The 27,172-nt window shown below is 44.4% G+C and overlaps 2 protein-coding genes across 5 annotated transcripts in view; one reads left to right on the top strand and one right to left on the bottom strand.

Annotated features, from left to right (window-relative positions):
* Positions 1 to 27,172, bottom strand: part of LOC136441756 (tenascin-X-like) — an 87,571-nt gene that overhangs the window by 13,946 nt on the left and 46,453 nt on the right. For all 4 annotated transcript variants that reach the window (XM_066438210.1, XM_066438213.1, XM_066438214.1 and 1 more), the window contains exons 7-39: positions 26,308 to 26,655; positions 25,395 to 25,748; positions 24,423 to 24,776; positions 23,681 to 24,034; positions 22,935 to 23,288; positions 22,134 to 22,454; positions 21,070 to 21,375; positions 20,201 to 20,506; positions 18,933 to 19,238; positions 17,762 to 18,076; positions 16,720 to 17,022; positions 15,625 to 15,909; positions 14,774 to 15,070; positions 14,083 to 14,370; positions 13,522 to 13,809; positions 12,691 to 12,978; positions 11,908 to 12,195; positions 11,274 to 11,561; positions 10,762 to 11,049; positions 10,113 to 10,400; positions 9,094 to 9,381; positions 8,576 to 8,863; positions 7,991 to 8,278; positions 7,203 to 7,499; positions 6,353 to 6,640; positions 5,724 to 6,011; positions 4,983 to 5,270; positions 4,250 to 4,537; positions 3,524 to 3,811; positions 2,895 to 3,182; positions 2,390 to 2,683; positions 1,668 to 1,955; positions 1,058 to 1,345 (exon numbers count right to left, since the gene is read on the bottom strand). In XM_066438210.1, coding sequence (XP_066294307.1) covers positions 1,058 to 1,345; positions 1,668 to 1,955; positions 2,390 to 2,683; positions 2,895 to 3,182; positions 3,524 to 3,811; positions 4,250 to 4,537; positions 4,983 to 5,270; positions 5,724 to 6,011; positions 6,353 to 6,640; positions 7,203 to 7,499; positions 7,991 to 8,278; positions 8,576 to 8,863; positions 9,094 to 9,381; positions 10,113 to 10,400; positions 10,762 to 11,049; positions 11,274 to 11,561; positions 11,908 to 12,195; positions 12,691 to 12,978; positions 13,522 to 13,809; positions 14,083 to 14,370; positions 14,774 to 15,070; positions 15,625 to 15,909; positions 16,720 to 17,022; positions 17,762 to 18,076; positions 18,933 to 19,238; positions 20,201 to 20,506; positions 21,070 to 21,375; positions 22,134 to 22,454; positions 22,935 to 23,288; positions 23,681 to 24,034; positions 24,423 to 24,776; positions 25,395 to 25,748; positions 26,308 to 26,655 — 9,978 coding nt within the window. The remainder of the gene's footprint in view (positions 1 to 1,057; positions 1,346 to 1,667; positions 1,956 to 2,389; positions 2,684 to 2,894; positions 3,183 to 3,523; positions 3,812 to 4,249; positions 4,538 to 4,982; positions 5,271 to 5,723; positions 6,012 to 6,352; positions 6,641 to 7,202; positions 7,500 to 7,990; positions 8,279 to 8,575; positions 8,864 to 9,093; positions 9,382 to 10,112; positions 10,401 to 10,761; positions 11,050 to 11,273; positions 11,562 to 11,907; positions 12,196 to 12,690; positions 12,979 to 13,521; positions 13,810 to 14,082; positions 14,371 to 14,773; positions 15,071 to 15,624; positions 15,910 to 16,719; positions 17,023 to 17,761; positions 18,077 to 18,932; positions 19,239 to 20,200; positions 20,507 to 21,069; positions 21,376 to 22,133; positions 22,455 to 22,934; positions 23,289 to 23,680; positions 24,035 to 24,422; positions 24,777 to 25,394; positions 25,749 to 26,307; positions 26,656 to 27,172) is intronic.
* Positions 1 to 27,172, top strand: part of LOC136441760 (zinc finger CCCH-type with G patch domain-containing protein-like) — a 98,097-nt gene that overhangs the window by 25,454 nt on the left and 45,471 nt on the right. The window lies entirely within an intron of this gene.

The raw sequence follows: 27,172 nt of genomic DNA, 5'->3' as shown, positions 1-27,172 counted from the left end.
TGATAGAATAAAAAGGAAGCAGTATGGACAAAGTGAATCCCTCTTGATGAACCAGTGAAATGCCCGTATGTGTTCAACTTGGCTCCCATGGAGATGGATGAGAGAGGATGAACAAGAAATGTGTACAAATGGCAGAAAAGTGGAGAATGATTGGTGCAGCCTTCCTCCACTCCTTTTCAATCTGCATCAGGGTCTTTTTCCCTCAAATCAGTTGTTACTGGTAGGAAGTCTAACTTCATTTTATCAACTTATACTGGGATACAAAGCATTTTACTTCTCTTGACTGGATGAGAGATACAAAATGTGCATGTTGGAAGGCAGTTCAACAAGCTTGGAGTTGAAAGCACTGTAGAAAGGAAAGAGTCTTTTGCTGCAGAAGTACAGGAAAGAACCCATGACTGTCGATATTTCCCTTTCATTGATATGTTAAGTGCTAAGCTATATATTACTAACAGTATGCAGGAAACTTTATGTGAAGCTGAAGATATACAGATACAAATGAAAAAAAAAGAATGTTACAACCCAGTTTCCATCTGCAAAACATACAATTATGAACCATATACAACTTTTAACATGAAGGGTATGTATTAGGACAATGTGGTCAAGGGTATGGCAGAGCTGAAGCAGGTTACCAATTACAAAATTAGGGGTTGCTCTGAAGCTGCCAGTCCTCAGGGAATGTTGAGCAGGCCAATGCAGCAATTGAAAGCAATCAAGCCCTAGAAGTCTTCTAGAAGCTGTATAATGAAGCCATGGCAACAAAACTCAGACTTTCCCTCTATAGAAGCTTATCACTTACAGAACCATGCAAGTTAACCTGATGTCAAAGAGATGTACAATGGTAAGGACAAACAATGGTTTCTTCAGGTCTTTGCTGCAAATGTTGAAATGAACAAGGCAAATGCAAGCTCAGGTGGTGTAACTCGATGGCAGAAAGCAGGACACACTTATGTTGTGATGGTGTAGATTTGACAATGAGCTGCAAAGCATTGTTGGCCCAGATCATTCAACTTAGAAAGCTTGAAAAGCAATGGAAGCTGGATGAAGTGCTACATACCACCACTCAATGTGCTGACCAGAGCTTCCCCACTTCGTTCACTCTCCCCTCCCTCTGTGTAGGCAGTGAGAGTGATTATGTATTCTGTAGCAGGCCGCAGCCCGCTGATGATGTAAGTGGCATCATTTGGACCAGCTTCGGCCCTTGATGTCTCTGTACTTCCAACAGCTTGGTAGTAGATGTAGTAACCAAGCAGGTCTCCGTTGGTCTCATCAGGGGTTTGCCAAGCAACTATGACTGTATCCGGACCTTGTCCTTGTGCACTCACGCTAAGGGGTGCTGATGGAGCTTCAGTAGGGCAAAACAAAATGTTATATCATGTCAAGAGATGTTCACATGAGGTAGGAGCAATGTTATGTAAAGCATAATGTAATTCTTAGTGGTGGGTCTTCATGGAAGGCAATCACCAGAAAAGCCAGGATATGGCAAAGATGGTGTTTAAGAAGCTTTGGCAGGATCAAGACAAGGCCAACTATGCCAACAACTTTACATTCCATCTTAAGAAGCAAAAAGGTATATAGAGAAAGTGGAGTAGTAAAGATTTTTTAAGAGAAAAGGAGAACAAAAGGAATTAGAAGTAGACAAACTGGTTTATCTGAAAGCCACATACCACCACTCAATGTGCTGACTAGGACTTCCCCGCTACGTTCACTCTCCCCACCCTCTGTGTAAGCAGTGAGAGTGATTAGGTATTCTGTAGCAGGCCGCAGCCCACTGATGCTGTAAGTGGTTTCATCAGGACCAGCTTCAGCTTGGGACTCCTCTGTGCTTCCCACAACTTGGTAGTAGATGTAATAACCAAGCAAGTCTCCATTGGTCTGGGTCGGGGCCTGCCATGTGACTTGAATTGTATCAGGTGCTTGTCCTTCAGCAGTTGCACCCAAGGGTGTTGATGGAGCTTTAGGAAGACAAAATAACATGTCAAGTCAGGTGAATGTCATTTGATATCTAGATGAGGTCTTTGGCCTGCAAACAACCATCACCACAGAATCTCATAGGCAAGGTGTGACTGGAATGTCCAAGAAAGACTGCCACCCAAAAAGGCAAACAGCAATAGAATGGAAAGACACAGCAGCTTGTCAGGCCGCAATGATGAGGAAACCGCAGACGAGAATCCAGGATGATCACGAGTGTGCTTCAGAGAAGTGTCATGAGAAGTGGCTAAAAAGAAATGATGAGAGATCCCAAGCCATCTTCACCAGCAGCTTGTAAGAAGATCTTTGCTTGTTCATCAGGAAATGAGGCTAAGAAGGAGTGATTTGACATGATGGTGCTATAAAGCTGCAAGCTGAAGGAAGGCTGCGATTTTTAAGCTATTGGAAAACAACCTACCACCGCTTAAGGTACGAACTACAATTTCCGAAGTTCGTTCACTCTCGATCTCACCCCCCTCGGCCTGAGTAGACAGAGTAACTACGTAATCTGTGGCGGGCTGCAGCCCACGGATGCTGTACATCATTTCATCAGGACCAGTCTCAGCACGGGACTTCTCTGAGGTCCCAAGAACGCGGTAATAGATGCGGAAACCGCCAAGGTTTCCATTTGTCAGGGCAGGAGATTGCCATGCAACCTTAATACTGTCAGGAGCTTCTCCTTCAGCTGTCACACTAGAGGGTGTTGGTGGGACTTCAGGAGGGCAAAAGAAGAAATGAAGTCATGTGCATGAAGAAATTTACTTGGAGATAAGACATGTGGCAGACTAAAGGACGTACATTTAACTTTAGCCCATCTTTAAAAATGTGATCTTCAGTCCCAAGGGGTCATGCAAAAGATTGAAGTTATTAGAATATACTGTGCTACAATTGAAATGCTGACATGTAGTGGAAATACTACCTACCACCACTCAAAGTGCTGACAAGGACTTCCCCACTACGTTCACTCTCCCCACCCTCTGTGTAAGCTGTGAGAGTGATTATGTATTCTGTAGCAGGCCGCAGCCCACTGATGATGTAAGCCACGTCGTCAGGACCAGCTTCAGCTCGTGACGTCTCTGTACCTCCAACAACTTGGTAGTAGATGTAATAACCAAGCAGTTCTCCATTGGTCTGTGTCGGAGGCTCCCATGTAACCATAATGGCGTCAGGAGCATTTTCCTCAGCAGTCACACTGAGGGGTGTTGATGGGGCTTTGGGGACAGAACAAAAGCTCATGTCATGTGCGTGTCAACATATAGAGGGGACAAGTGTAGAACAGTGTGGGATAGCAAGCAAAATTGACCGGCATGACAGCAACCTAAACTGTCCCACAGGATGCAGTACATGTACCTTGATGTAAATGAAGGACGAGGGTGTTCTATGAAATAGCAACATTGCATGGCAGAAGTTGTCAAAGGAAGCTTTGTCTAAGAGAAACTACAGAGAAACTACAGAGGCTACCACTTAGATTTGTCAAGGTGCAACAGAGCAGCAGTCAGTTGTTACAAGTTTAATGGTTAGATGCCTAAAACCTACATAAAGCATGACCTACCACCACTCAATGTGCTGACTAGGACTTCCCCACTACGTTCACTCTCCCCACCCTCTGTGTAAGCAGTGAGAGTGATTATGTATTCTGTAGCAGGCCGCAGCCCACTGATGCTGTAAGTCGTTTCGTCAGGGCCAGTGTCAGCTCGTGACGTCTCTGTGCTTCCCACAACTTGGTAGTAGATGTAATAACCAAGCAGGTTTCCATTGTTCTCTGCAGGGCTCTGCCATGTGACTGTGATTGTGTCGGGGGCTTGTCCTTCAGCAGTGACACTTAGGGGTGTTGTAGGGACTTTGAGAGGAAAAAAGAAGACGCTAACTGTACATGTAAGCTAATACAAGTGATATACAAGAAAAGAAGGAAGCACAATAGATTAAAACCAAGTTAGCCTGTTGGAAATTATCACACATATAAGTTACTAGAATGCTACAAGGCTACAAAGTTATAAAACATTGTTTTGGACAGAGTATTTTAGAGCTTTAGAGGAAAGCAGGGGATTTTCAAGAGCCAAAGAGATTGTTGGTAATTGTCACCTCTGAGATGAGATGACCAGAAGTAGAAGAATGAGATTCATCATCAAAGATGTTACCATAGAAGGTAAAGCTGAAGGAGCAAAGAGTCCAGATTCACTGGCCAGGGGAAGGTAGGACAATGACTTTAGAAGTTCAATGTGGGCTGTTGAAGTTTAAAATGAAAATGTGTATGAATGCCATGGGAATTGAGACCTACCACCACTCATTGTGCGAACTGAGACTTCCCCACTACGTTCACTCTCCCCACCCTCTGTGTAAGCAGTGAGAGTGATTATGTATTCTGTAGCAGGCCGCAGCCCACTGATGCTGTAGGTCGTTTCGTCAGGGCCAGTGTCAGCTCGTGACGTCTCTGTACTGCCCACAACTTGGTAGTAGATGTAATAACCAAGCAAGTCTCCATTGTTCTCAGCAGGGCTCTGCCATGTGACTACTACACTATCAGGTGTTTGTCCGTCGGCAGTCACACTTAGGGGTGTTGTAGGGACTTCGAGAGGACAAAAAAAGAAGACACTAACTGTACATGTCAGCTAATAAACCAGAAAGTTACACTAACTTTAGAAAAAAGGGTAGCACAAAAGATTATGACCAAAGTTAGCCTGTTGGAAATTATCACAAATAAGTTACTAAAATGCTACAAGGCTACAAAGTTATAAAACATTGTTTTGGACAGAGTATTTTAGAGCTTTAGAGGAAAGCAGGGGATTTTCAAGAGCCAAAGAGATTGTTGGTAGTTGTCACCTCTGACATGAGATGACCAGAAGTAGCAAGATGAGATTCATCATCAAAGATGTTGACATAGAAGGTAAAGCTGAAGGAGCAAAGAGTCCAGATTCACTGGAGAAGGTAGGACAAGGACTTTAGAAGTTCAATGTGGGCTGTTAAAGTTTAAAATGAAAATGTGTATGAATGCCATGGGAATAGAGACCTACCACCACTAATTGTGCGAACTGAGACTTCCCCGCTACGTTCACTCTCCCCACCCTCTGTGTAAGCAGTGAGAGTGATTATGTATTCTGTAGCAGGCCGCAGCCCACTGATGCTGTAAGTGGTTTCATCAGGACCAGCTTCAGCTCGTGACGTCTCTGTACTGCCCACAACTTGGTAGTAGATGTAGTAACCAAGCAAGTCTCCATTGGTCTCAGCAGGGCTCTGCCATGTGACTACTACACTATCAGGTGTTTGTCCGTCGGCAGTCACACTTAGGGGTGTTGTAGGGACTTCGAGAGGACAAAAGAAGAAGTCACGAAATACTCAGTCAATATCATACATGTCAGCTGATACAACAGATAGTCTTTACAAGAAAAGTTATGTAGTGCATGTAATGGCAAGAGACTGAAACATGACTGCAAAGCTAGCCTGTCGAAAGTTGTCACACATTAATGTTACTAACACATTGAAGCAAAAGAGTTATGATAAAATTCTACTTTGGACAAAGAAAGGATTTTAAAGGAAAGCACAGCTTTTTGAAAAGGCAAAGAGATTGCTGGCATTTACCATCTTTGAGATGACCAGCAGAAGATCAGGATTGATGCATTTTATTTTGTCATAGAAAGTAAGCTGAAGATACAAATAGTCCAGTTGTTTGACTGTAGGACGAGTCTTAGTTAAAGTGCAATGTCGGCTGTTGCAAGCTTTAAATGGGTATGAATGGCACAGGAAGGTAGACCTACCACCACTCAATGTGCTGACAAGGACTTCCCCACTACGTTCACTCTCCCCACCCTCTGTGTAAGCTGTGAGAGTGATTATGTATTCTGTAGCAGGCCGCAGCCCGCTGATGCTGTAAGTGGTTTCGTCAGGACCAGTCTCGGCTTGTGACGTCTCTGTGCTTCCCACAACTTGGTAGTAGATGTAATAACCAAGAAGGTTTCCATTGTTCTCAGCAGGGCTCTGCCATGCTACTTCTACAGTATCAGGGGCTTGTCCGTCAGCAGTCACACTTAGGGGACGTGATGGTGCTTCAGTGAGAAAGAAATAAGTCATGTCAGTGAGAAAGAATGTCATGTCACATCAAGCGTAAGACTGGCACATACAATAGAAAAGCTGTAGAAGTAGCTGGTAAGGATTACATGATTTACATTAGTGTCAGGTCAATTCAACTCCCATAGTTCTGTATCACAATATTCAGAATGTACATGTGGTCGCAACAGAAAAGAAATGCTTGATGCCCAAAGGAAATGTCTGGATGAGCAACATGAACAGTTGTGCACAAGTGTAACAACAACAATAACAACAACAAAACAGATAGAAAGTCACATTCGTCAAGACATCTGTCTACAAGAAGTCTGGCAGTACGCACCACCAGCAGGTGTCCTCACAACCACAGGCACACTCCTGTCTCCACCCCCGACCAATGTGAAAGCGGACAAGATAATGGTATATTCTGTAAATGGCTGCAGACCATCCAGTGTGACCATATTGTCCATGGGATCCACGGTCCTTGATAACACGTCATCTGTGGCACTTGGACCATAGAAGACATTGTAGCCCATGATTTCTCCATTTGCCTTCAGCGGTGGCCTCCAGTCTACACGAATGGTTCTTGGGTCGACAGCGAAAGCAGCAACGCGGACAGGATTACTCGGAACTTGATGGGGAGAAAGGAAATTCTGCTACAATTTGCACTTTTTGCACAGCACAGCAAAACACAGCACAGCACAGCAAGCTACACGTAAGACTACAAGATGGTAAGGCTGCCATGCAATCATTGCCTGAAGCACAATCAGTGATCTACAGCTGAAGCGGTGCAAAGCGCAACAAAATGTATGCAGAATAACAGTCAAAGCACAGCCCATTCTGCTGGGAAGAGTGCGTGACAGCCACAAAAGAAAGCACAAGACAGATATGATATGAACCTTTTAAAAGTTCAATATGTGATACATGGAAATTCAAAAAGCACTGGCAATGCCTAAACTCCTGGCAGAGATGTGCAGAGACTGCTACAAATTCTACAATGCAAAGCAAAGAAAGCAGCTATCTACCAGACTCTCTATGCATCTAATCCACTACAAGCTTTTGTACTGCTGCATAAACACAATCATACGTGTTTGCATTGAGCCATGTTTCCCCAACCACCACCTTCAACAGGTTGAAGCACACCGAAAAAAAAGAAGTCATGCCAGGCCAAAGACTTCTTTACAGGTACCCACCACCCTCCAGGGTCTGCACTTTCAGTTGATCGCTTCTGTCCCCTTCTCCCCCGCCAGTCACGGCAGCTATCTCTAAGCTGTACAATGTGTAGGGCTGCAGGCCAGACAGTACGTAGGGGCTGTCTACTCCCTCCTCTGGACCAACTTGCATCAGTTCTTCATCCTCAGATCCAGCTGCCTCATAGTACAGGTTGTATCCCTCTATCACACCATTTGGATCTAATGGTATCTGCCAACTTACACTGACTGAGGTTGTATCCAATGCATAGGCGTTCAGCCCGAATGGACTACTGGGAACTTGAGAGAGGAAAGAGCAATGGACATTTAGAAATGTGTATTCAATGTTTTGATTGAGCAATATGCAATCCAACAGGAAAGACTGGAAATGAGATCACAGAAAACCAAGAAAACTTTGAAATTTTCAATTGTAGTAATAAAATTGAGCAAAGCACAGGCATTGATCTTTAATTGTAAGGCTATATTAGTATTAGACATTAGGATGTCAGTAAGATGTCTTAATGTTCAAGTAGTCTTTTATTCAAGAAAAGACAAATAATGATACGGTAACCATGTATGTCAACACATTGAGGACTGAATGACTCTACAAAAAAGAAGGAATCCGAGATGTAACACAAGGACCAAGATGATGTCTGATGAACATATTTCAAACAGAAGCCTGGTGCTTACAGAAAAGGGCAGAACAACACAAAGTCACCCACAGATTGAAAAAGAAAGAAGCTAACCATCACCAGAGAGGTTATTGATTGTCAGACTTATCATATACATACCACCCTCCTGCGTTCGAACTGTTACTGGCCGACTCTCTGGCCCATCTCCAGCACTGGTGAATGCAGACACTGTTACTACATACTCTGTCATTGGCTCCACGTCAGTGTTAGTGTGGTTCAGTTGGTTAGGAGGAACTACAGCAGCTTGGAGCTCGCCATCAGTTGTGTGTTTGTAGAACACTTTGTACCCAAGCAAAACGCCATTTGTTTGACGTGGACGGTGCCACTTTACCCTGATTGTTGTTGGATTAGTTGCAGATGCAACAATGTCACGGGGTGCATCGGGCACTGGGGAGGAAAACAAGTTAGAGAGTTAGATCAGGTTAGCATTGATTACCTAAATCAATTTGTATGAGTTAAAAAGCATCTTCAGCAATATTAGGAAATCTAGAAGCATGGTATCTTTAGATACTATCAGAAGGAATACAAAGATGGTCTTTGAAAGTCTGAATGGAAAGTCAGCCCACTGAGAAAAAAAACGAAAGATAAAGATCCAGTCTTCACCACAGCAGTCAGCATCATCACCACAGAGAAGAGAAAGGTTGTAAACAAGGTTGGGCTGCCCAATGGTGTTCATTAACCTACCCCCTTCTGACGTCTGCACAATAACCTGGTCGGCTCTCTCTCCGTCTCCAGAACCCGTAAAGGCAACTACCCAAATCAGGTACTCAGTTGCAGGCTGCAAGCCAGTAAGCAACCAAGATGTGTCGGTGGATGGGATCTCCAAGGCAGTGACATCTTCATCATTGTACCCTTGATAGAAGAGCCTATACCCAAGCAGATTTCCATTGGTTTGTTGTGGTTGCTGCCAGTATGCCTGGATGGTGCGAGCATCAACTGCTGTTGCCTGAAGATCTGTTGGAGCTGCTGGAACTAGGATGGCAGAACAGGACCAATGTCCAATGAACATCAAGGCAAATGTATAGCAAGAGGAGTAACATATCAAGAAGGCTGCAACATATGTACATGTAGTTACAGCTAGATCAAAGTCAAGCAGAGTTTGAAAGATAACAGCATTGTGACAGTCCAAGGCCCCTATTTGAAGTGAATCCTTATTGACAAAAACTTCAGAATCTGTGTTCTATGATATAAATGTCACCCACCACTTTCTAGAGTCTCGACTGTCACTCCGTCACTTCTCTCTCCTTCCCCTGCCCCCGTTACGGCAGAGATCGTAACAAAGTATTTGGTAAAGGGTTTTAGGCCAGTGATAACATAGGAGTCCTCACTAGCCGGGACCTGACCCCTTTGCTCTCCATTTGAGCCTACGGTTAGGAAGTGGATATAGTAGCCAAGGAGAATTCCGTTTCGATCTGGAGGTTCCTGCCATCTCACGAGGATTGATGTTGAATCAATGGGGTCTCCTTCCACCCCTATTGGACTACCAGGAACTTTGTAGGGATAAAACAATAAGACAAAACTTTCAATCTGTTACAAACATTTTGTACTACCTATAACTTTATGGACAAGCCATGATGATGAAGCTGTTGTCAATAGACTAATAAAAGTAAGCAAGTAGCAGAAATCACATTGGTTTCAGAGCAAACACAAAGCCACACAAGTAACATAATCCTAATGTAGAACAGCAGGCAAGCCATGTACTTCCATAAACATATAAACATTGCATACAAAGGTTTGGGAAAGCCCAAGGCTGCAGACAGTAAGAGAGAACAAGCAAGTGGATGACCAGCAGATGTTGTGCAAGTGGACTGAGGTGAAGAATCATGATGAAGGACACCCTTGTTCAAGCAGAAGAGTCTTTGATTCATACATGTGTATGTAGGGTACTGGATACCTTTGTTGAAGTGTGACAAACATTAACCACCAGCTGGTTAGGAGATACAGTATGCCTTAATCAATGCTGATGAAAGTGAACTATCCGTGACAGTGCAGACAGGTGATCAGACAGCAAACTGTCCATTAAAATGATTCACAGAACCAGACATGATGAAGATGAACTTCACAGATAAGCAGCTTATTGCAACCATTCATGGTTCTAAAAAATACAAGCAACTGCTGTTGAAGAAGATGAAATACACATTTCTTATGAGTGAAGGAAGTGTGAAGCACCAACAACATCAAAAGAAAGCTGTGTTTTGTGTTCTTTTGACAAGATACATACCACCTTCCTCAGTTCGGAGAGGAACTTCCTGACTATGGGGTCCTTCTCCTATACTTGTAAAGGCAATCACTGAGATCAGGTACTCAGTCATTGGCTCAATGTCCTCATTTGTATGAGATAGTTCAGAAGCAGACAGCTCTGCAACTGTCACTTTTTCATCAATGGTGTTCTTATAGTACACCTTGTACCCAAGCAGCTGACCATTGTTTGCCAGTGGTGGCTGCCAATTGACTGTCGCAGATGTGGGACCAGTAGGAACTGCGACAACATCAAGTGGCTCGGTTGGAACTACAGAAAATATAAGATTTCTAGGATGTAAATCTGAACTAAGAAACAACTACCTAGGCAGAAGCTGCAGGATCCATTAAAATGCAGCAAGTGTGTATCATAAGACTAAGATAATTGGTCTAAGTCTTAGACCAATTATCTGTTAACACAGAGCAGGATTGAGATTTCATTGTAATATGTTGTTACCCTACTGCAGTAACTTTGGTTATGGGGGCAGCTATTCCTACCTACATGTAGTGTTATTACCATTTCAGTTCTAGGGATGGTATTAGCATTAGAATTAGAATTAGCAACGAAAACTTGGATTTGCCCAGTGATTCCATCAGAAAGCTTCACAGGAAATGTTGAGCTGGCCACCTACCCCCTTGTGGTGTTTGGACTGTAACCTGCTCAGTTGCCTCGCCCTCTCCGGCTTCTGTGTAGCCAACTAACCAGATGAGGTACTCGCTGAATGGCTGGAGGTCTGTGAGCAGGTAGGAGGTCTCAGTTGGCTCTACATCAGCTGTGAATGGACTGTCCTCACCCACAAGCTGGTAGTAGATTTTGTATCCTACGAGGGTTCCGCCAGTTTCTGAGGGAGCCTGCCACTCTACCCTGATTGATGTCGGGTCAACTGGACTGGCGTCTATGCCAGCCGGTGCACCAGGAACTGGTTTGCAGGAGTGAAAAGATCCATGGATAGTTAAAAAAGAAGACAACAAGAAGAAAGATCACGAAGTTGAACAGCAGAGGCAAGTGCTTTCTACCAATTTCTTTCCAAGAAAGGCACTTAGAAGGATCAGTTTAGTTTGAAGCTTCAGTGCTATTTAGCAGCACAGTTGTTGCCATATTCCTTCTGTTACAATGAGCAGGAACATTGAATAGAGTACATACCATCAGTGAGCGTTGTAACAACCCTCTCCTGAGTACGCTCACCCTCCCCTGCCTCAGTGAAGGCATTGAGAGTGATGACGTACTGTGTGGCAGGTCGCAATCCCTCAAGGACATAAGCAGTGTCATCAGGACCAACAGTCTGTTGGTTGTTGCTGTTTTCTCCCTCAGTATTGTAGAAGATGTTGTAGCCGAGAATATTGCCATTGGGTTCTGATGGTCGCTGCCAGTTAATCCTGATTGACTGGGAATCAACTGCGTTGGCCTCGACTTCCATCGGACTTGATGGAGCTTTTGGAGAAAGAATAGATCATGCCAGGATGAAGGTAGGAGAAACTTAAGAAGGATACATGAAAGCCATAAATACAGAAAGCATTGAAATTGGTATAGAATACACCAGATGGTGCACATCCACAGGTCCTGAGTGTCATTAAGTAAGTCCTGGCACTTTGATCCATAGGCAAAGAACATGCACCATAGTTTGTCATGAAGTTGACAAATACAGAGATATGGTGCCAACTAGCAACAGCTGCATGTTGGCAAGATAGGACTTATATAGTAGCTACTATGCCACGGTAATATCACTGCTAACAGCGTCTGTAAGGACAATACGGGCCAACATCAGAATAATACCCACCGCCAGCTGGTGTCAAAACTGTCACAGAGTCACTGGTCTGTCCCTCACCAACTCCAGTGAGTGCTGAGACCCTTATGGTGTACTCAGTGAAAGGACTTAGTCCAGTAAGCGTCAGGAAAATATCCTGTGCTCCTGCCTGCTGCAAGGCATCCACTTCAGACTCTGTTGTCCTGTAGTAGATGTTGTATCCCTGGATATCTCCATTGGGTCGCTGGGGAGGCTGCCATTCGACACGAATAGTCCGAGGGTCAACAGGTGTGGCACCCAGCCCAGTGGGTGATTCCGGAACTTTATGAAAAAAAAGTAATGATGGAATTTTCAATTGGAAGCAGGTGGAATGCTGAAATCAGAGTGATAGCAGGCGTAGACGACATTGTCAGACTAAATGCAATCTGCAACGCCCTGAAGCCGAAGCCAAGGAAACAAGTACACAAGAACAGGACAAAGACGCCACTGGGTGTGACAAGGCTCCACAACACAACATTGGGAGGCAGTCCAGTTTCAGGAAAGTGTAGGGAATAGAGTCAGAAGGATGAACACATATTTGGAAGACAAGGACTCTTGGGGGGCACAAAACTTCAGAAAACATGTAAGGAGACAGATAAAATCTGTCAAGAAGAGGAAGGAAGGGCTCAAAGCAGGAACAAGCAAGCCCAGATCTAGGATGAATAGGCAAAAGAACAAGCAAAATGAGCCAGCCAAGCCATCATATGGCCTATGTCAATGATCTAACAGCGTATGTTTTACAAAGAGCACATGTCATGAAGAATGTGCGTTACCCACCGCCCTGTAAAGTCTGGACTCTGGTTTCCTCAGTCCTGTCACCTTCGCCCGCTGCTGTGAAACCACTCACTGTTATGATATACACAGTGAAGGGCTGGAGGCCACTGGCCACATACGATGTGTCAGTTGGCCCCACCTCTGCCCTTTGCTCCTCATCGGACCCCTCTGGAGTGTAGTAGATGTAATAGCCTTGGAGAATGCCGTTTGATTCAGTTGGTGGCTGCCAACTCACACGGATGGACCGAGCATCGATCCCCTCAGCCACGACGGCGGTTGGGACATCAGGAACTTTAAGAGAAGGGAGGGAGGGAGAGGAGAGTGTGTTCCTCAGTTAGATGCAAAATCATGACTGGTTTGCCGAATAGGAAACATTCAAACAGGTACAATAATGGACATGAGGCATACATTGATACAGCAAATAGACATTGCATATAACAATAATGTCATGTGAACATCACTACAATCGTCGTCTGACAGGTTTGTCCGTAGACAAGTCTAGGAATGACAATTACGTGTATTCATGCCCCGAAAGCAACATTATGAACTACTGTCACTGATGGCGATGTGAAAGAATGAAGATGACAGGTACAAGTGTACAGAGCAAAGACAAGGATACCAGTATGATGCTGATTCTGTCGACTAGAAAGCCCCTGCAAAGGTGCAGGATAAGGAAAGAAACTATTTGTCCATACAGGAGAGATAAGCAGAACAGGTTTGTCGTTTTCAAGAGAAAAAGTGAGCAGGTGCCACAAAGAAGGAATGGACACAAAGATAGAATGACTTGATAGATGCTCAGAAATATCGCTGTCTGTTCATGATTGGTGTACATACCACCTTCCTCCGTTTGGATTCTGAGTTCTCCACTGGGACGGCCATCACCAGCACCGGTGAAGGCTGATACGGCGACCACATACTCAGTACCAGGGATCATGTCGGAAATAACATAGGACATTTCTGTGGACTCAACCTCTCGGGTTGTGTACTCTGCTGCGTTAGCGTCCTTGTAAAGGACCTTGTAGCCCTGCAGGATTCCGTTAGGCTCGGCAGGTGGCTGCCAGACTACGCGGCCGGAGGTTGAATCGATAGGTTCCACGGATACGTCCTGTGGGGGGCCGGGTACTGGCAGGAGAAAATATAGAAGTTAGGGCAGTGTCGTCATGGTCTCATTTAGCATGAACATGTGTGGGAGGCAAGGGCCAACAATGCTCGTACACAAGCAGCTGGGTTTCCACTTGGCCTCCAATGTCAGAAGTTAATCTAGGCCATCAAGGGGTAAGAAAGGGGTACAGCTGCCTTGGGAGAAAGAGGAGGCTTTTGCAAGGGTCCATATGGTTCACAGATATAGTATATAGTAACTGCCATTGAGAGAAATAGCCTGCCAACATAACCTACCATCCTCATCCGTCTGTACTGTGACCTCTCTGCTAGTTTCTCCCTCCCCACCTTCAGTGAAGGCGACCAGGGCAAGGAGGTACACTGTGAATGGCTGAAGCTCAGTCAGGAGGTGATATTGTGCTGCGGGGGCAACTTCAGCGACGGACACGTCTTCTGTACCAGCTTGCCGGTACAGGATTTTATATCCCTGCAGTTCTCCGTTTGTGTTTGCTGGGGGCTCCCACGAAACTTGAATACTTGTGGCGTCCACTGCCTCCGCTTCAAAGTCACTTGGTGCGTCTGGAACTTTTGAGAAAGGCAGATATACCCATATAAGAACACTTAGCCCGAGGTACACCCCCTCCCACAAGTATGCACGTGCAATGGAGATATAACCAGTGCCTTGCTGCTTTTCCTGTCCAAATTTTATGTTAGTTAACTGTTGCTGTTAGGGATTTATCGTAGTCCCAGGTTAGCATGGAGATGTAACAAATTAGTATCAAAAGGTTTGACTGTACTGACATCGTCCAACAAATTTCTTTAACATTTGGCACAAATATTGATGTCTTCATAGATGTGACATCAACTATTGTGGCCAAGGGACACCGATTAGAGTGACAGAATAGACAAGAGAATGTTAATATGGTGATAAAACGTAAATCATAAAAAACAAAAACAAAGGAAGCCCTCTGTCCGTAGATGTACCTACCACCTGCTCTTGTCTGTGCTGTCACTTTGTCACTTCGTTCCCCCTCCCCTGCTGAAGTGATCGCAGCCACACTGATCACATACTCAGTGGCTGGCTGCAACCCTCCGAGCAGGGAGAAGAGCTCATAGGGGCTAACTGTCTGTTTGCTAGGCTCTTGGTTAGCGGTTGTCGAAGCAGGCTGGTAATACACGTTGTAAGCGGTGATGATGCCGCGGTTCACTTCGGGCTCCTGCCATGTTACTTGGATTGACCGGGCATCCAGGGCGTTTGCCATGACGCCAACGGGACGAGCAGGTGCTTGAATTTACGAGAAAAAGCTAATCATTCACCATGGAAATGACACATGCAGTTCATGCTCAAAAGAATGGCTAAGCCTTCAAAGAAATGACAAATCGTCTTTGGCAAAAAGTAAAGCCTTATGTGCAAGGTCCTCTCTACAGTGCACGTGACAAGTGTGGTGGATAGGGGAGCGGTGTCAGTTCCTACAGTAAGTAAATAAATTATAAGTTGGTAGCTAAATAATGATTGAAATATAAGTAACAACTGTTACAGTTAATATGTCTACTATCATCTGATAAATAAAAGTCCTGAGAAAGGGTAACATCCCATAACAGATTGAGGGAGGAAGAATGGAGTTTTCATGACAAAGGGTGCAGTGATACAGTTAATAGATTCTGTAAGAGTCACCCCAAACCTTCCATATTTGAAGTGTTGCAGGTGATTATAAGAGGAGATTTGAGTGCAGTGTAGGTGAAGGACAGGAAGAGGTGCTAACAGAGTGAGGTGCTTGACCATCCTGGTGGTAACAGACCAAGTGGTGAGTGGAGAGAGAACTACCGATAACTACATACCACCCTCAAATGTCCTGACAGAGACACTGTCGCTCCTATCTCCTTCTCCCTGTGAGGTAAGACCGACAACATAGATGGTGTACACGGTGTAGGGAGTAAGCCCCGTCAGAAGGTGACTCAGGTCCGATCCGGGGACTAAGGCCTCAGCAGGGTTCCCACCCTCAGGTTGATAAGTAATCTTGTATCCGGTGATGACTCCCATGGTCATCTCCGGTGCATTCCATCTCACCGTTATGCTCTGGGAGTCCACTGCCTCGCCCATAAGACCAACAGGGGCACCAGGTACTTAAGAAAAGGTAACAGAAAATGTTAGTGCATTTGATAACAATATGCAGTAGGCCTAAAACAATGTTCCCATTTAGTACATGTAGCTTCGTTGGCCAGCCTGTTAGTAAAACTTACCTGTTTGTGGAAAAAAATTCAATGGCCTACCTGCCATTCTTGGGGGTGGCAACTTCCCAGCTGTCATTGATTGAGAATTACTGTGTTTATAAAGAACACTTTAAAAACAGAGAAACATTACTGTAAGTACAAGGGCTAAGACACAGGTGGGTGAAATGTGTTTGGACACGGGGCAGTCTCTTGTAAGCTCCATAGTCTGTTGTTGACTTATAGCTGTTATGTATTTCGTGCATTTGAAGATGGTGTACATGTTCGAAGACATGATATCTTCATTTTGGTCATAAAGGAGTCTATTTCTGTAGTGTCAAGAAAATATGCATACATTCGTCACTTTATGGCATTCCTGGGTGACATTCCTCGGTGACCAGTCAGTGCCTTAAGGAGTTGTACCTACAGTACAACTTGCAAAGCTTTGTCATTTTTGAGTTGCGTGATGCACTATTGTGATGTGTGGGGTTTTGATGTGTACATGTACACTTACAGGACGTGATTCTCAGTCATTAGAACAAAAAAAGCATATTGATATGTTGGAATGAGTTTTACTTTACAACGTAACCACTGTGGCGCAGTGTTGTGCAAAGTGGGCTGTCTACAAGGTCTACGATGATGCACAAGATGCCAGATGGAGCTGATCCGGTGAGCACGATGGTTGGTACGGACGTGTTCTTCTCACTCCAACGGAAGACTTCTTACCACCAGAGCCTGGAGCGTCCGTCTGAAGGGTCACTCTCTCGCTCCTCGGACCATCACCCCTGTTCCCGTATGGCGTCACCCAGACGTCGTACTGGCTGCCCGGCGAGAGGCCTCGCAGCGTGTAGCTGAAGTCGTCGGGATGTCCCATGTCTACAAGCTGCTGATTGTCATCGCCGTATCTCTGGTACAGTAATCGGTAGCCCATGACAGGGTCGGGTGGGTTTGTGGGAGGGCGCCATTGTATACGCACGCTGTAAGGGCTAACTGGCTCTCCTGCCACACCGAGGGGAGCACCAGAGTCCTCTGTGCATTGCGAGGTTGAGCAGATTGGAGCCATACATAAGCAATGGTTCGAAAGACTCTATGGTCATGAAATAACACAAGGATAGCATAATACTGGGATGACATTGTATATACAACATATGTAATATTACTAGTCATCAAATTTCATGTGAATACTTACATTCAAATTATCAAAGATATGTTTTCAAATCCAGTAGTACTCAAGGGCTGTTGATTAGTCAGGATTTGCATGTTTTAGTTCACACAATCAGTTTGTAATTTTGGTTGGGATATTATAGCACTGTTGGTAATTTAGTTTGGGACAGCAGCATTTTGTTACACTTGAGCATTGCGCAGTGCAAACTACCAGAGTAAAAAGCTGATTAGTTCAAATTGCCATTAAAGATCAACTCTGCAGGCAAATAAATGTCATTCATGACTTCACCCATTTCACTCTTGGGACGTTTTTGGACTTTATGTGATTGAAGAGTTTAATGTTTTTTAAGTAGCCAGTACAAGAGGTATAAGTCACGGATAACATCACAGGTTGCACTGTCAGGGATATGGATGGGTATTTGGCTATTGTTTAGGACCACATCAACATTTCAAACTGTATCACCATGTTTATCTGAGTGTTTTTGTGTGGTGCAGTGTGGCAATGGTCCTACTATTCAGCTATAGAATTGACCAAACACACATTGTTGGACACATACACACACACATACGCACTTCTGGAATGTAATTAGCCTGTAGTTCTTACCTCCTTCAGCAGTCATGGCAGTAAAGGTGTCACTGTTGGGTCCGTCTCCGTTAGCGTTGAAGGCGATGACGTACATCTCGTACTCTGTGAAGGTGTTCAGGTCCATCAGGACGTAAGACAGCTCTCCCGGGCCGACCTCAACTGTCTGGTACTCGCCCTCTCCAACCTTTCTCCAGAATAGCCTGTATCCAAGAAGGTCTGGCGATCCCTCGGGTAGGGTGGGGGCCTCCCATTCGACCAGGAGGCTGGAGGCATCCCGTGTGACAGCTGACGCTGCTCCTGGAGCCCCCTTAGGTGCAATGCTGCCCAGGTCCTCTGTGTAAAACAGTGGGAAATATTACTTCCAAATGTTCTGGATTTCACTTATCAAATGCACAATCACATGGCTGCCAATATGTCACATCACTTTCTGTGACGGCACATAGATTGGAACAATGAAGCCATATATAGGTGCATCTGGGTCTTCAAACAATAGCTGCTGTTCAGTGATAAAAAATGGCATTCAATCAAATGAAAATAAGGTTCGTTCAAATCAAACAAAATAATGATTGTACAGTGTCAGTGAATTGTAGGAAAAGCTGTGAATGATTTTGCACTTGTGCCCATATAATGAACAAATGATGAATCACCATGAACAACTAAAGCATAAGCATTCTGTCCGCAACCTGTCACTGCAAGAAATAACTGGCAATGATGATGTAATATCTGTGAGTTCCTTGAGACCACTATAGCCCCACCTCACCCCGAAAAGGCAGGAAAGATATGATCAAATGTCTGTCGTTTGTACAGATGTGAACAGTTTTAATATTTCCATAGTATGTCAGCCTGGAACATCGTACTGTTAGCCAACATTGCACAATATCAATCTGAAATACTGTACATAGCGTGTACGTCAGCGCAACATGAAGGCACAGCACGTCTGCAACACAGCAATATGTGTGCAAGGTGCTCTGCAAGCTGCTGCAAAGCAATGGGCTATACTTCTTGTGCTGCTCTGTCCGCCTGCCAAATCTGTGCACTCCATGGAATGGGCATCCACTGCCATGTAAATGTAGGTTCTGTGGACATGAAATGTTCTGTCCGTCTGCAAAGTGTGGTCCACGATGCCTGGTCTGCATGGTTCACAACAGGGACGGACAATGACCACTGTGTCTGTGAAGGCATTTCTTACCACTTTCCGTTTTTACGGTAAAAGGCTGGCTCTGAGGTCCGTCGCCTCCAGGGCCATAGGGCATCACCCACATGTTGTACTCTGTATCAGGAGACACTCCAGCGAGATTATAGGTTAAGTCGGGCGGGTTACCCATGTCAACGGTTTCTCGTGTAGTGTCTCCTTCCTTCTCATATAGCAATCTGTATCCAGAAATGTCATCCATTGGGTAGGTGGGGGCTTGCCACTCCACACGGATGTTGTAGGGATCCACAGGAAGTCCAGTGGCTCCCTGTGGGGCACCAGGGTCGCCCATATCTGTTGACCCTTCAAAAGTACAGGGTTTGTCAGCACAATAATTTGATAACCTGCATTATTACGTTGATCAGCACAACAGTAAAAGCTGCTGTCATATTAGGTACTGTGAATAAATTCACATGTCAACCCATCAGAGCACCTTGAAGTCATAATTCACAAGTATCATACTTTAGAGATAAGAGTACATGACTTTGTACATCTTAATGGTGATCAATGAAATACATATATATACAGTACAAAGATTATAAAGATATAGACATGTATTGCTACCCTGCCTCCAGTAGGGCAGGCAGACAATTCTATGTAAGTCCAATCAATTGGTGCAAATTTAGCTGCTGCAAACACACAAGAATAAAAAAACAGCTTTTAAAAGTAGCTTTAATTTGTTTTCTTCACGGTACATGTACATACAATTATCTGTCCCTTTTCTTGTCTGTTATTAGGAAACTGAAATGCAAGGACTGTAAATACAAGTGTGAGGCATCAAGGCAGCAAAGCCGCTGTGCACGTGCTACCAGCTGCATCTAATAAGTACAAAATGTACTTACTGATAAAGTAACATTGAGGCACAATAAAAAAACACAACTAAGGTGGTGCAGTGCAAACTGCCTGCTTGTGTAACCACAACTAAAAAGAAATGCCAAGCGACTGTCAGTGAACAAAGTGACACTGATAAAAGTAACATGGAGGCACAATAAAAAAACATAAGCTAAGGTGCAGGTGGATTGAAGTGCCTGACACAGGTGGTGCAGTGCAAACTGCCCGCTTGTGATGCCGTGTGGCAGCGCTCTGCTCAATACCGCAGAGTTCTCCTGGCAGTGGGGTGGCTTTGTGATGACAGTGAGAACTGTGGGCCACATCTGTCAACTGTTTTTCTTTGTCGTCACTCTTTGACACAACGGACACAACAAATGCAAACAGCTGCCGAGATGCTCATCGCGCTGTGCAACACGTACAAAGACCGTTCTTACCACTAGGGTCATCTTGTGTTTGAACAGTGAAAGGTTGGCTCTGAGGTCCGTCACCTCTAGGACCATACGGCGTCACCCACATGTTGTACTGTGTGTCTGGAGACACTCCTCGCAAGACATACGCAGAATCGGGTGGGTTCCCCATGTCTACAGTTTGTGGGGAACTGTCCTCAGGCTTCTGATATTGCAACTTGTATCCATAGATGTCATCAGTTGGGTTGGAGGGTGGTTGCCACTCCACACGAACATTGTAAGGGTCCAGGGGAAGCCCGCTAACTCCTTGTGGGGCACCAGGGTTGACCACCGCTGGTATTCAAAAGTGCAGCATTATCCACACAAAAAAACTAAACTTCACAAAGAAAAACAGTAATAAAACTGCATGCATGTCTGACACTGTAAATCAAAACAGACATCTCAACACTGTAAACCAAAACAGACATCTCAGACCACTAATACTATCAACCATGGATATAATGCAACCCCCATGTTGTATTCAGCAGTATATAGATATAGATATATATACACTGTTCTGTAATGTAATGTCATGTTCAAAGGAGAGACAAGGCCATGAATGTAATGTTGCAAAGTCATTGCAAGAAATAGCTATAGCAACACACGTTGCAGTGCAAACTGCCTGCTTGTGATGCGGCAGTGCTCCTCTAGAAACTGCAGCGTTCTCCTGGCAACGACTGAATGAGATGGTTTTGTGATTACGATGATGAATCAGTGTAGCAGTAAGACTTGTCTGTGTGCCACATCTGTCAACTGTTTTTCTTTGTCGTCACTCTTCGACACAACGGACACAACAAATGCAAACAGCTGCCGAGATGCTCATCGTGCTGTGCAACATGTACAAAGACCGTTCTTACCACTAGGGTCATCTTGTGTTTGAACAGTGAAAGGCTGACTCTGAGGTCCGTCACCTCTAGGACCATACGGTGTCACCCACATGTTGTACTGTGTGTCTGGAGAAACTCCTTGCAAGACATACGTAGAATCAGATGGGTTCCCCATGTCTACAGTTTGTGGGTAACTGTCCTCAGGCTTCTGATATTGCAACTTGTATCCATAGATGTCGTCAGTTGGGTTGGGGGGAGGTTGCCACTCCACACGAACATTGTAAGGGTCCAGGGGAAGTCCGCTAACTCCTCGTGGAGCACCAGGGTTCACCACCGCTGGTATTCAAAAGCGCAGCATTATCCACACATTTATAAAAAAACTTCATCAAATTTTCACGAAGAGAAACAGTTCTAAAACTGCATGCATGTCTGACACCGTAAATCGAAACCGAATCTCGAACTGCTAGTGCTCTCCATCAAGGATACCATGCAACTTGTATTCGATAATGATACATAAAATATATATATATATATATATATATATATATATATATATATATATATATATACTAGTATGTACATACAGAATGCATATGTGGGAATTCACCAATATTTCTAAGTATGGCACAAAAATTAGTAATATTAGATGTCATGTTCACAGGATAGACTAAGTGATTGCAAGAAATTGCAAACTGTATCAGTATGATGAAAAGTCAGCCTTCGACATATGTTAGGACATTTTGAAGTTTCTGTAATGTAATGTATCTTGTCAGATGGGTTGGTGGGGACTGTCTGAAGAAGTTCATGACATATTTGACAGGTGGTGAAAGAACCGGTGCTTGATCGTGACATTATCCATCTTCAACATGTAGATGGTGAAAAAATGTTTGTAACATGATGCTTGTGTTAATGGTGTTGTGGTTTAACCTTTGTCCAAATATAACCCTGAGGACATTTTCATACTGTATTCAACAACAAGGTCTACAGTGATCTGTCTGTCCGTGTCATGGATGAACATGACTAGTACTATGATGATGATGCGTGTCTTCCCCCATGGCACAGGTACATTGTGTATAAGGATGATATATCCTTACCACCACCGTCTTTGTCTCCAACACTCTGTGTCTGAACAATGAAGGGCTCGCTCTCAGGTCCATCACCTTCAGGCCCATACGGTGTCACCAGCATGGTGTATTCTGAGTCAGGGGATACTCCACGCAGGGTGTATGCATAATCGGGTGGGTTGCCCATGTCAACAGTGTGTAGTGTATTGTCCCCTGGCTTGAGATAGTGTAACTTGTATCCATGTATGTCGTCAGTTGGGTTAGTTGGAGGTCGCCACTGCAAGCGAATGTTGTAGGGGTCCACGGGATGCCCACCTACTGCGAGTGGTGCACCAGGGTTGACAACTTCTCCTTCAAAGTAGATAGTTTTATTGTCATTAGGGAAAATGTTTGTTAGGTGGATTCTATTTAACAGCAGACCGAGGAGAAAGGCTTGATATTGATTTAATAAATGTCAAATAACTATTTACAAATTACATACAAATATGCGCTGTTATTTGTCTATCTTGTGAATCAAGGAAAACAAACTGTTGTGCTGTCATGACAAGTGAACGGAAATGCAATTGTCACTGTAACAACATTAGAAGTGTAGTGTGAACTAGGGGTTTGGAGTGTCTAGGGTGTGCAGGGAAAAGGAAAATGTGGTGATGGTGTCTCCTGTTCAAGCATATAAGTACAGTCTGTTCCAAAGTGACATCTGGCTGTCCAAAAGCTGTGAATGAAGATGCCCGATGATGACCGTCTTGCAGACTACCTCTATATGAATGTGATCTCACTGTCCTGTGATGTCATATGATCCCATTGTCCAGTGCCTATGAAGATGTTCCTTACCCCCTGGCTGCCCATCAGTGCCCGTTCCTGGGCCAGTCCCTGGACCTTCTACAGGCTGAGTTTGTACTGTAAGATGTTGACTCTGAGGTCCGTCACCTCTAGGACCATACGGTGTCACCCACATGTTGTACTGTGTGTCTGGAGACACTCCTCCCAAGACGTATGTACGATCCCGTGGGTTCCCCATGTCCACAGTTTGAGGGTAACTGTCTCCTGGCTTCTGATATTGCAGCTTGTAACCAGTTATTGTGTCTGTTGGGTTAGGTGGAGGTTTCCATTGCAGACGGATGTTGTAAGGATCTACAGGTTGTCCACTAACTCCCAGTGGAGCACCAGGGTTGACTTCTTGTTGTCCTTTTAAGTACATGTAAATTATTACATGACATTGTATGTCAATAATCTCTAAGACTCATTCTACATAGATGGATTCTATTCAACCACAGATTGAAGAAGACTGTTTCAAAAGTACATGTACTATTCGGCCTCTATTCTAAGCCTACATGTATGTGGTAGTGTGCAGTCTCTAATAAGGCAGAGTGAAAAGTGAAAAGCCTTTTCAGCAGATACAAGTACTTGATACCGGTATAACAAAGACGCCCATTCTGTCTGTGCATGTGCATATGATCTGCTTCACAGTGGTATCCAACTGTCGGAAAGATGAGAATGATTGTAATCCAGTGATGAAGTTTTGTCATGACACATGAATGACATCTATTTGGTCCAGTGCCCATGAAGATGTTCCTTACCACCTGGCTGCCCATCAGTGCCTGTTCCTGGGCCAGTCCCTGGACCTTCTACAGGCTGAGTTTGTACTGTAAGATGTTGACTCTGAGGTCCGTCACCTCTAGGACCATACGGTGTCACCCACATGTTGTACTGTGTGTCTGGAGACACTCCTCGCAAGACGTATGTACGATCACGTGGGTTCCCCATGTCCACAGTTTGAGGGTAACTGTCTCCTGGCTTCTGATATTGCAGCTTGTAACCAGTTATTGTGTCGGTTGGGTTAGTTGGAGGTTGCCACTGTAGACGAATGTTGTAAGGATCCACAGGTTGTCCACTAACGCCCAGTGGAGCACCAGGGTTGACAACTTCTGGTCCTTAAAAGTACATGTAGATTATTACATGACATTGTATGTCAATAATCTCTAAGACTAATACTTCTCATAGATGGATTCAACCACAGATTGAAGAGGACTGTTTCAAAAATACATGTACTATATGGCCTCTAATCTAAGCCTACATGTATGTGGTAGTGTGCAGTCTCTAATAAGGCAGAGTGAAAAGTGAAAAGCCTTTTCAGCAGATACAAGTACTTGATACCGGTATAACAAAGACGCCATTCTGTCTGTGCATGTGCATATGATCTGCTTCACAGTGGTATCCAACTGTCGGAAAGATGAGAATGATTTTAATCCAGTGATGAAGTTTTGTCATGACACATGAGTGACATCTATTTGGTCCAGTGCCCATGAAGATGTTCCTTACCACCTGGCAGCCCATCAGTGCCTGTTCCTGGGCCAGTCCCTGGACCTTCTACAGGCTGAGTTTGTACTGTAAGATGTTGACTCTGAGGTCCGTCACCTCTAGGACCATACGGTGTCACCCACATGTTGTACTGTGTGTCTGGAGACACTCCTCGCAAGACGTATGTATGATCACGTGGGTTCCCCATGTCCACAGTTTGTGGGTAACTGTCTCCTGGCTTCTGATATTGCAGCTTGTAACCAGTTATTGTGTCTGTAGGATTAGTTGGAGGTTGCCACTGCAGCCGGATGTTGTAAGGATCTACAGGTTGTCCACTAACTCCCAGTGGAGCACCGGGGTTGACAGACTCTGCTCCTTAAAATTAGATAGTTTAATTATCATCATCATCATCAGATTAAGACATAAAGAGATTCCTTCTACATGGATTATACTCAACAGCAGATTGATAAGAAGTCCATCAAAGAACTGAGGGGGCAAACGTACATGATGTACAAGTGAAAATGTCAATCACACAAATACAATTTTTCCATACCAATATTCAAAGTACATGTATACACATACATTGGTCTATCGTGAGAACCAAAGACTGCTGTGACTAGCATATAAGATGAAAAGGGCAGTGCATCTTTCAAAGCAGCAGCCAACACCCCATAGTGCACAAGGTTAAAGGGTAGTGTCTTGGAAACAGAGAAGAATAAGATTCCTCTGCAAAGCAATGCCATGTAACTAGCTCCTGCTGTCTGTGTAAAAAAGCATAGTCCCCTCCAGTGATGTCTGGCTGTCCATGAATGGGCTTGATTAATGATGACTACATCTATATGACTGTGACCCCTCTGTCCAGTGATGTTATTGCCAAAATGTGATCTCACTGTTCAGTGATGTCAGTGCCAAAGTGTGATCCCTCTGTCCAGTGACGTCATTGCCAAAATGTGATCCCAAATGTCCAGTGCCTATGAAGATGTTCCTCCTTACCCCCTGGCCGCCCATCAGTGCCTGTTCCTGGGCCAGTCCCTGGACCTTCTACAGGCTGAGTTTGTACTGTAAGATGTTGGCTCTGAGGTCCGTCACCTCTAGGACCATACGGTGTCACCCACATGTTGTACTGTGTGTCTGGAGACACTCCTCGCAAGACGTATGTAGGTTCACGTGGGTTCCCCATGTCCACAGTTTGAGGGTAACTGTCTCCTGGCTTCTGATACTGCAGCTTGTAACCAGTTATTGTGTCGGTTGGGTTAGTTGGAGGTTGCCACTGCAGCTGGATGTTGTAAGGGCCCACAGGTTGTCCATAAACTCCCAGTGGAGCACCAGGATCAACAACATCTTCCCCTTTAAATTAGACAGTTTTATGAGTTTTAGGCATTTGGAAAAGGAACATCAATCTACATGTAAGCAAGCAGATAACTCGTTTTGCCATTTGATATCTTATGATCGTCAAAAGCCAGTACATACTTAATACCTGTTGTGTGCTAGCAATTGTGACCATTTGTCAACTACTAGTCAAAGCCAATATGGTTGGCCAAACTCTCCATGCTCACCATTCTGAATAAAATATTCAAATGTGGCATAGGTAAAAACTAGAGCAATGTGCAAAGCAGATTCCAAAATACAACAGACAGCTTTTATCAATACCACTACCAGGCAGAGTGAAAGCGTTTTCAACTTCAACAGATGAAGCGTGAAAAATGTGTCAAACAATATACAGTATGCAGTGTAATAAGGACCCACTGTCCAGTCTTTGCATGTGTCCGAATGTCCAAAGCGTGAATAAATGTAATCCAGTGATGAAAACTATTGTGATCTGTAAATATGATCCCTCTGTCCAGTGATGTCAGTGCCATAATGGTGATCCTATTGTCCAGCCAGTGCCTATGAAGATGTTCCTTACCGCCTGGCCGCCCATCGGTGCCTGTTCCTGTCCCTGGACCTTCTACAGGCTGAGTTTGTACTGTAAGATGTTGACTCTGAGGTCCGTCACCTCTAGGACCGTACGGTGTCACCCACATGTTGTACTGTGTGTCTGGAGACACTCCTCGCAAGACGTATGTACGATCACGTGGGTTCCCCATGTTCACAGTTCGTATAGAACTGTCCCCTGGCTTCTGATATTGCAGTTTGTACCCCTGAATGTCATCCGTAGGATTAGTTGGAGGTTGCCACTGCAGCCGGATGTTGTAAGGGTCCACAGGACGTCCACTTACTCCAATTGGAGCCCCAGGGTTGACAATGTCTTGTCCTTTAATGTAGATGGTTGTATCATTATGCAAAAAGATAATGTTTGTTGTTAAGTAGATTCTATTCAACAGCAGTTTGAAAAGAACTGCTTTTTCAACAGAGAATTGTGCATGTGTAAGCATTTGAGAAATGTCACTTAACTGAATACAAATCCTATACCAGTATATATGCACATATTGTTCTACTGTGGTGAACTGGGGAAAACAAACTCTTGTGTCAAGTGAAAGAAAATGCAGAAGACTAAGCAGCATCCAAAGTAGCTGCTGCAAAATGTAGTGCAGAAGATCAAAGTGTGCTTGTCAGCAAATGTTGTCTCCTCCTGTCAGTGCATACTCCTGTCTGTGCATGTGTTCCAAAGTGATAGCTGTCTGTCCGAGAGCAGTGAATAAACCTGTGATGTCATTGACGACCATTTTTGGGACTAAATCTGCATAATTATGATTCCACTAACAACTGATGTCAGTGCAAAATGTTATCCCATTGTGTCAAGCCATGTCAGTGACAAAATATGACCCAAA

The sequence above is a fragment of the Branchiostoma lanceolatum genome, chromosome 9 (assembly GCF_035083965.1).
Source record: "Branchiostoma lanceolatum isolate klBraLanc5 chromosome 9, klBraLanc5.hap2, whole genome shotgun sequence".
NCBI classification, from domain to species: Eukaryota; Metazoa; Chordata; class Leptocardii; order Amphioxiformes; family Branchiostomatidae; genus Branchiostoma; species Branchiostoma lanceolatum.
The sequence above is the reverse complement of the archived record's forward strand: the minus strand, read 5'-3'. Positions and strand labels throughout refer to the sequence as shown.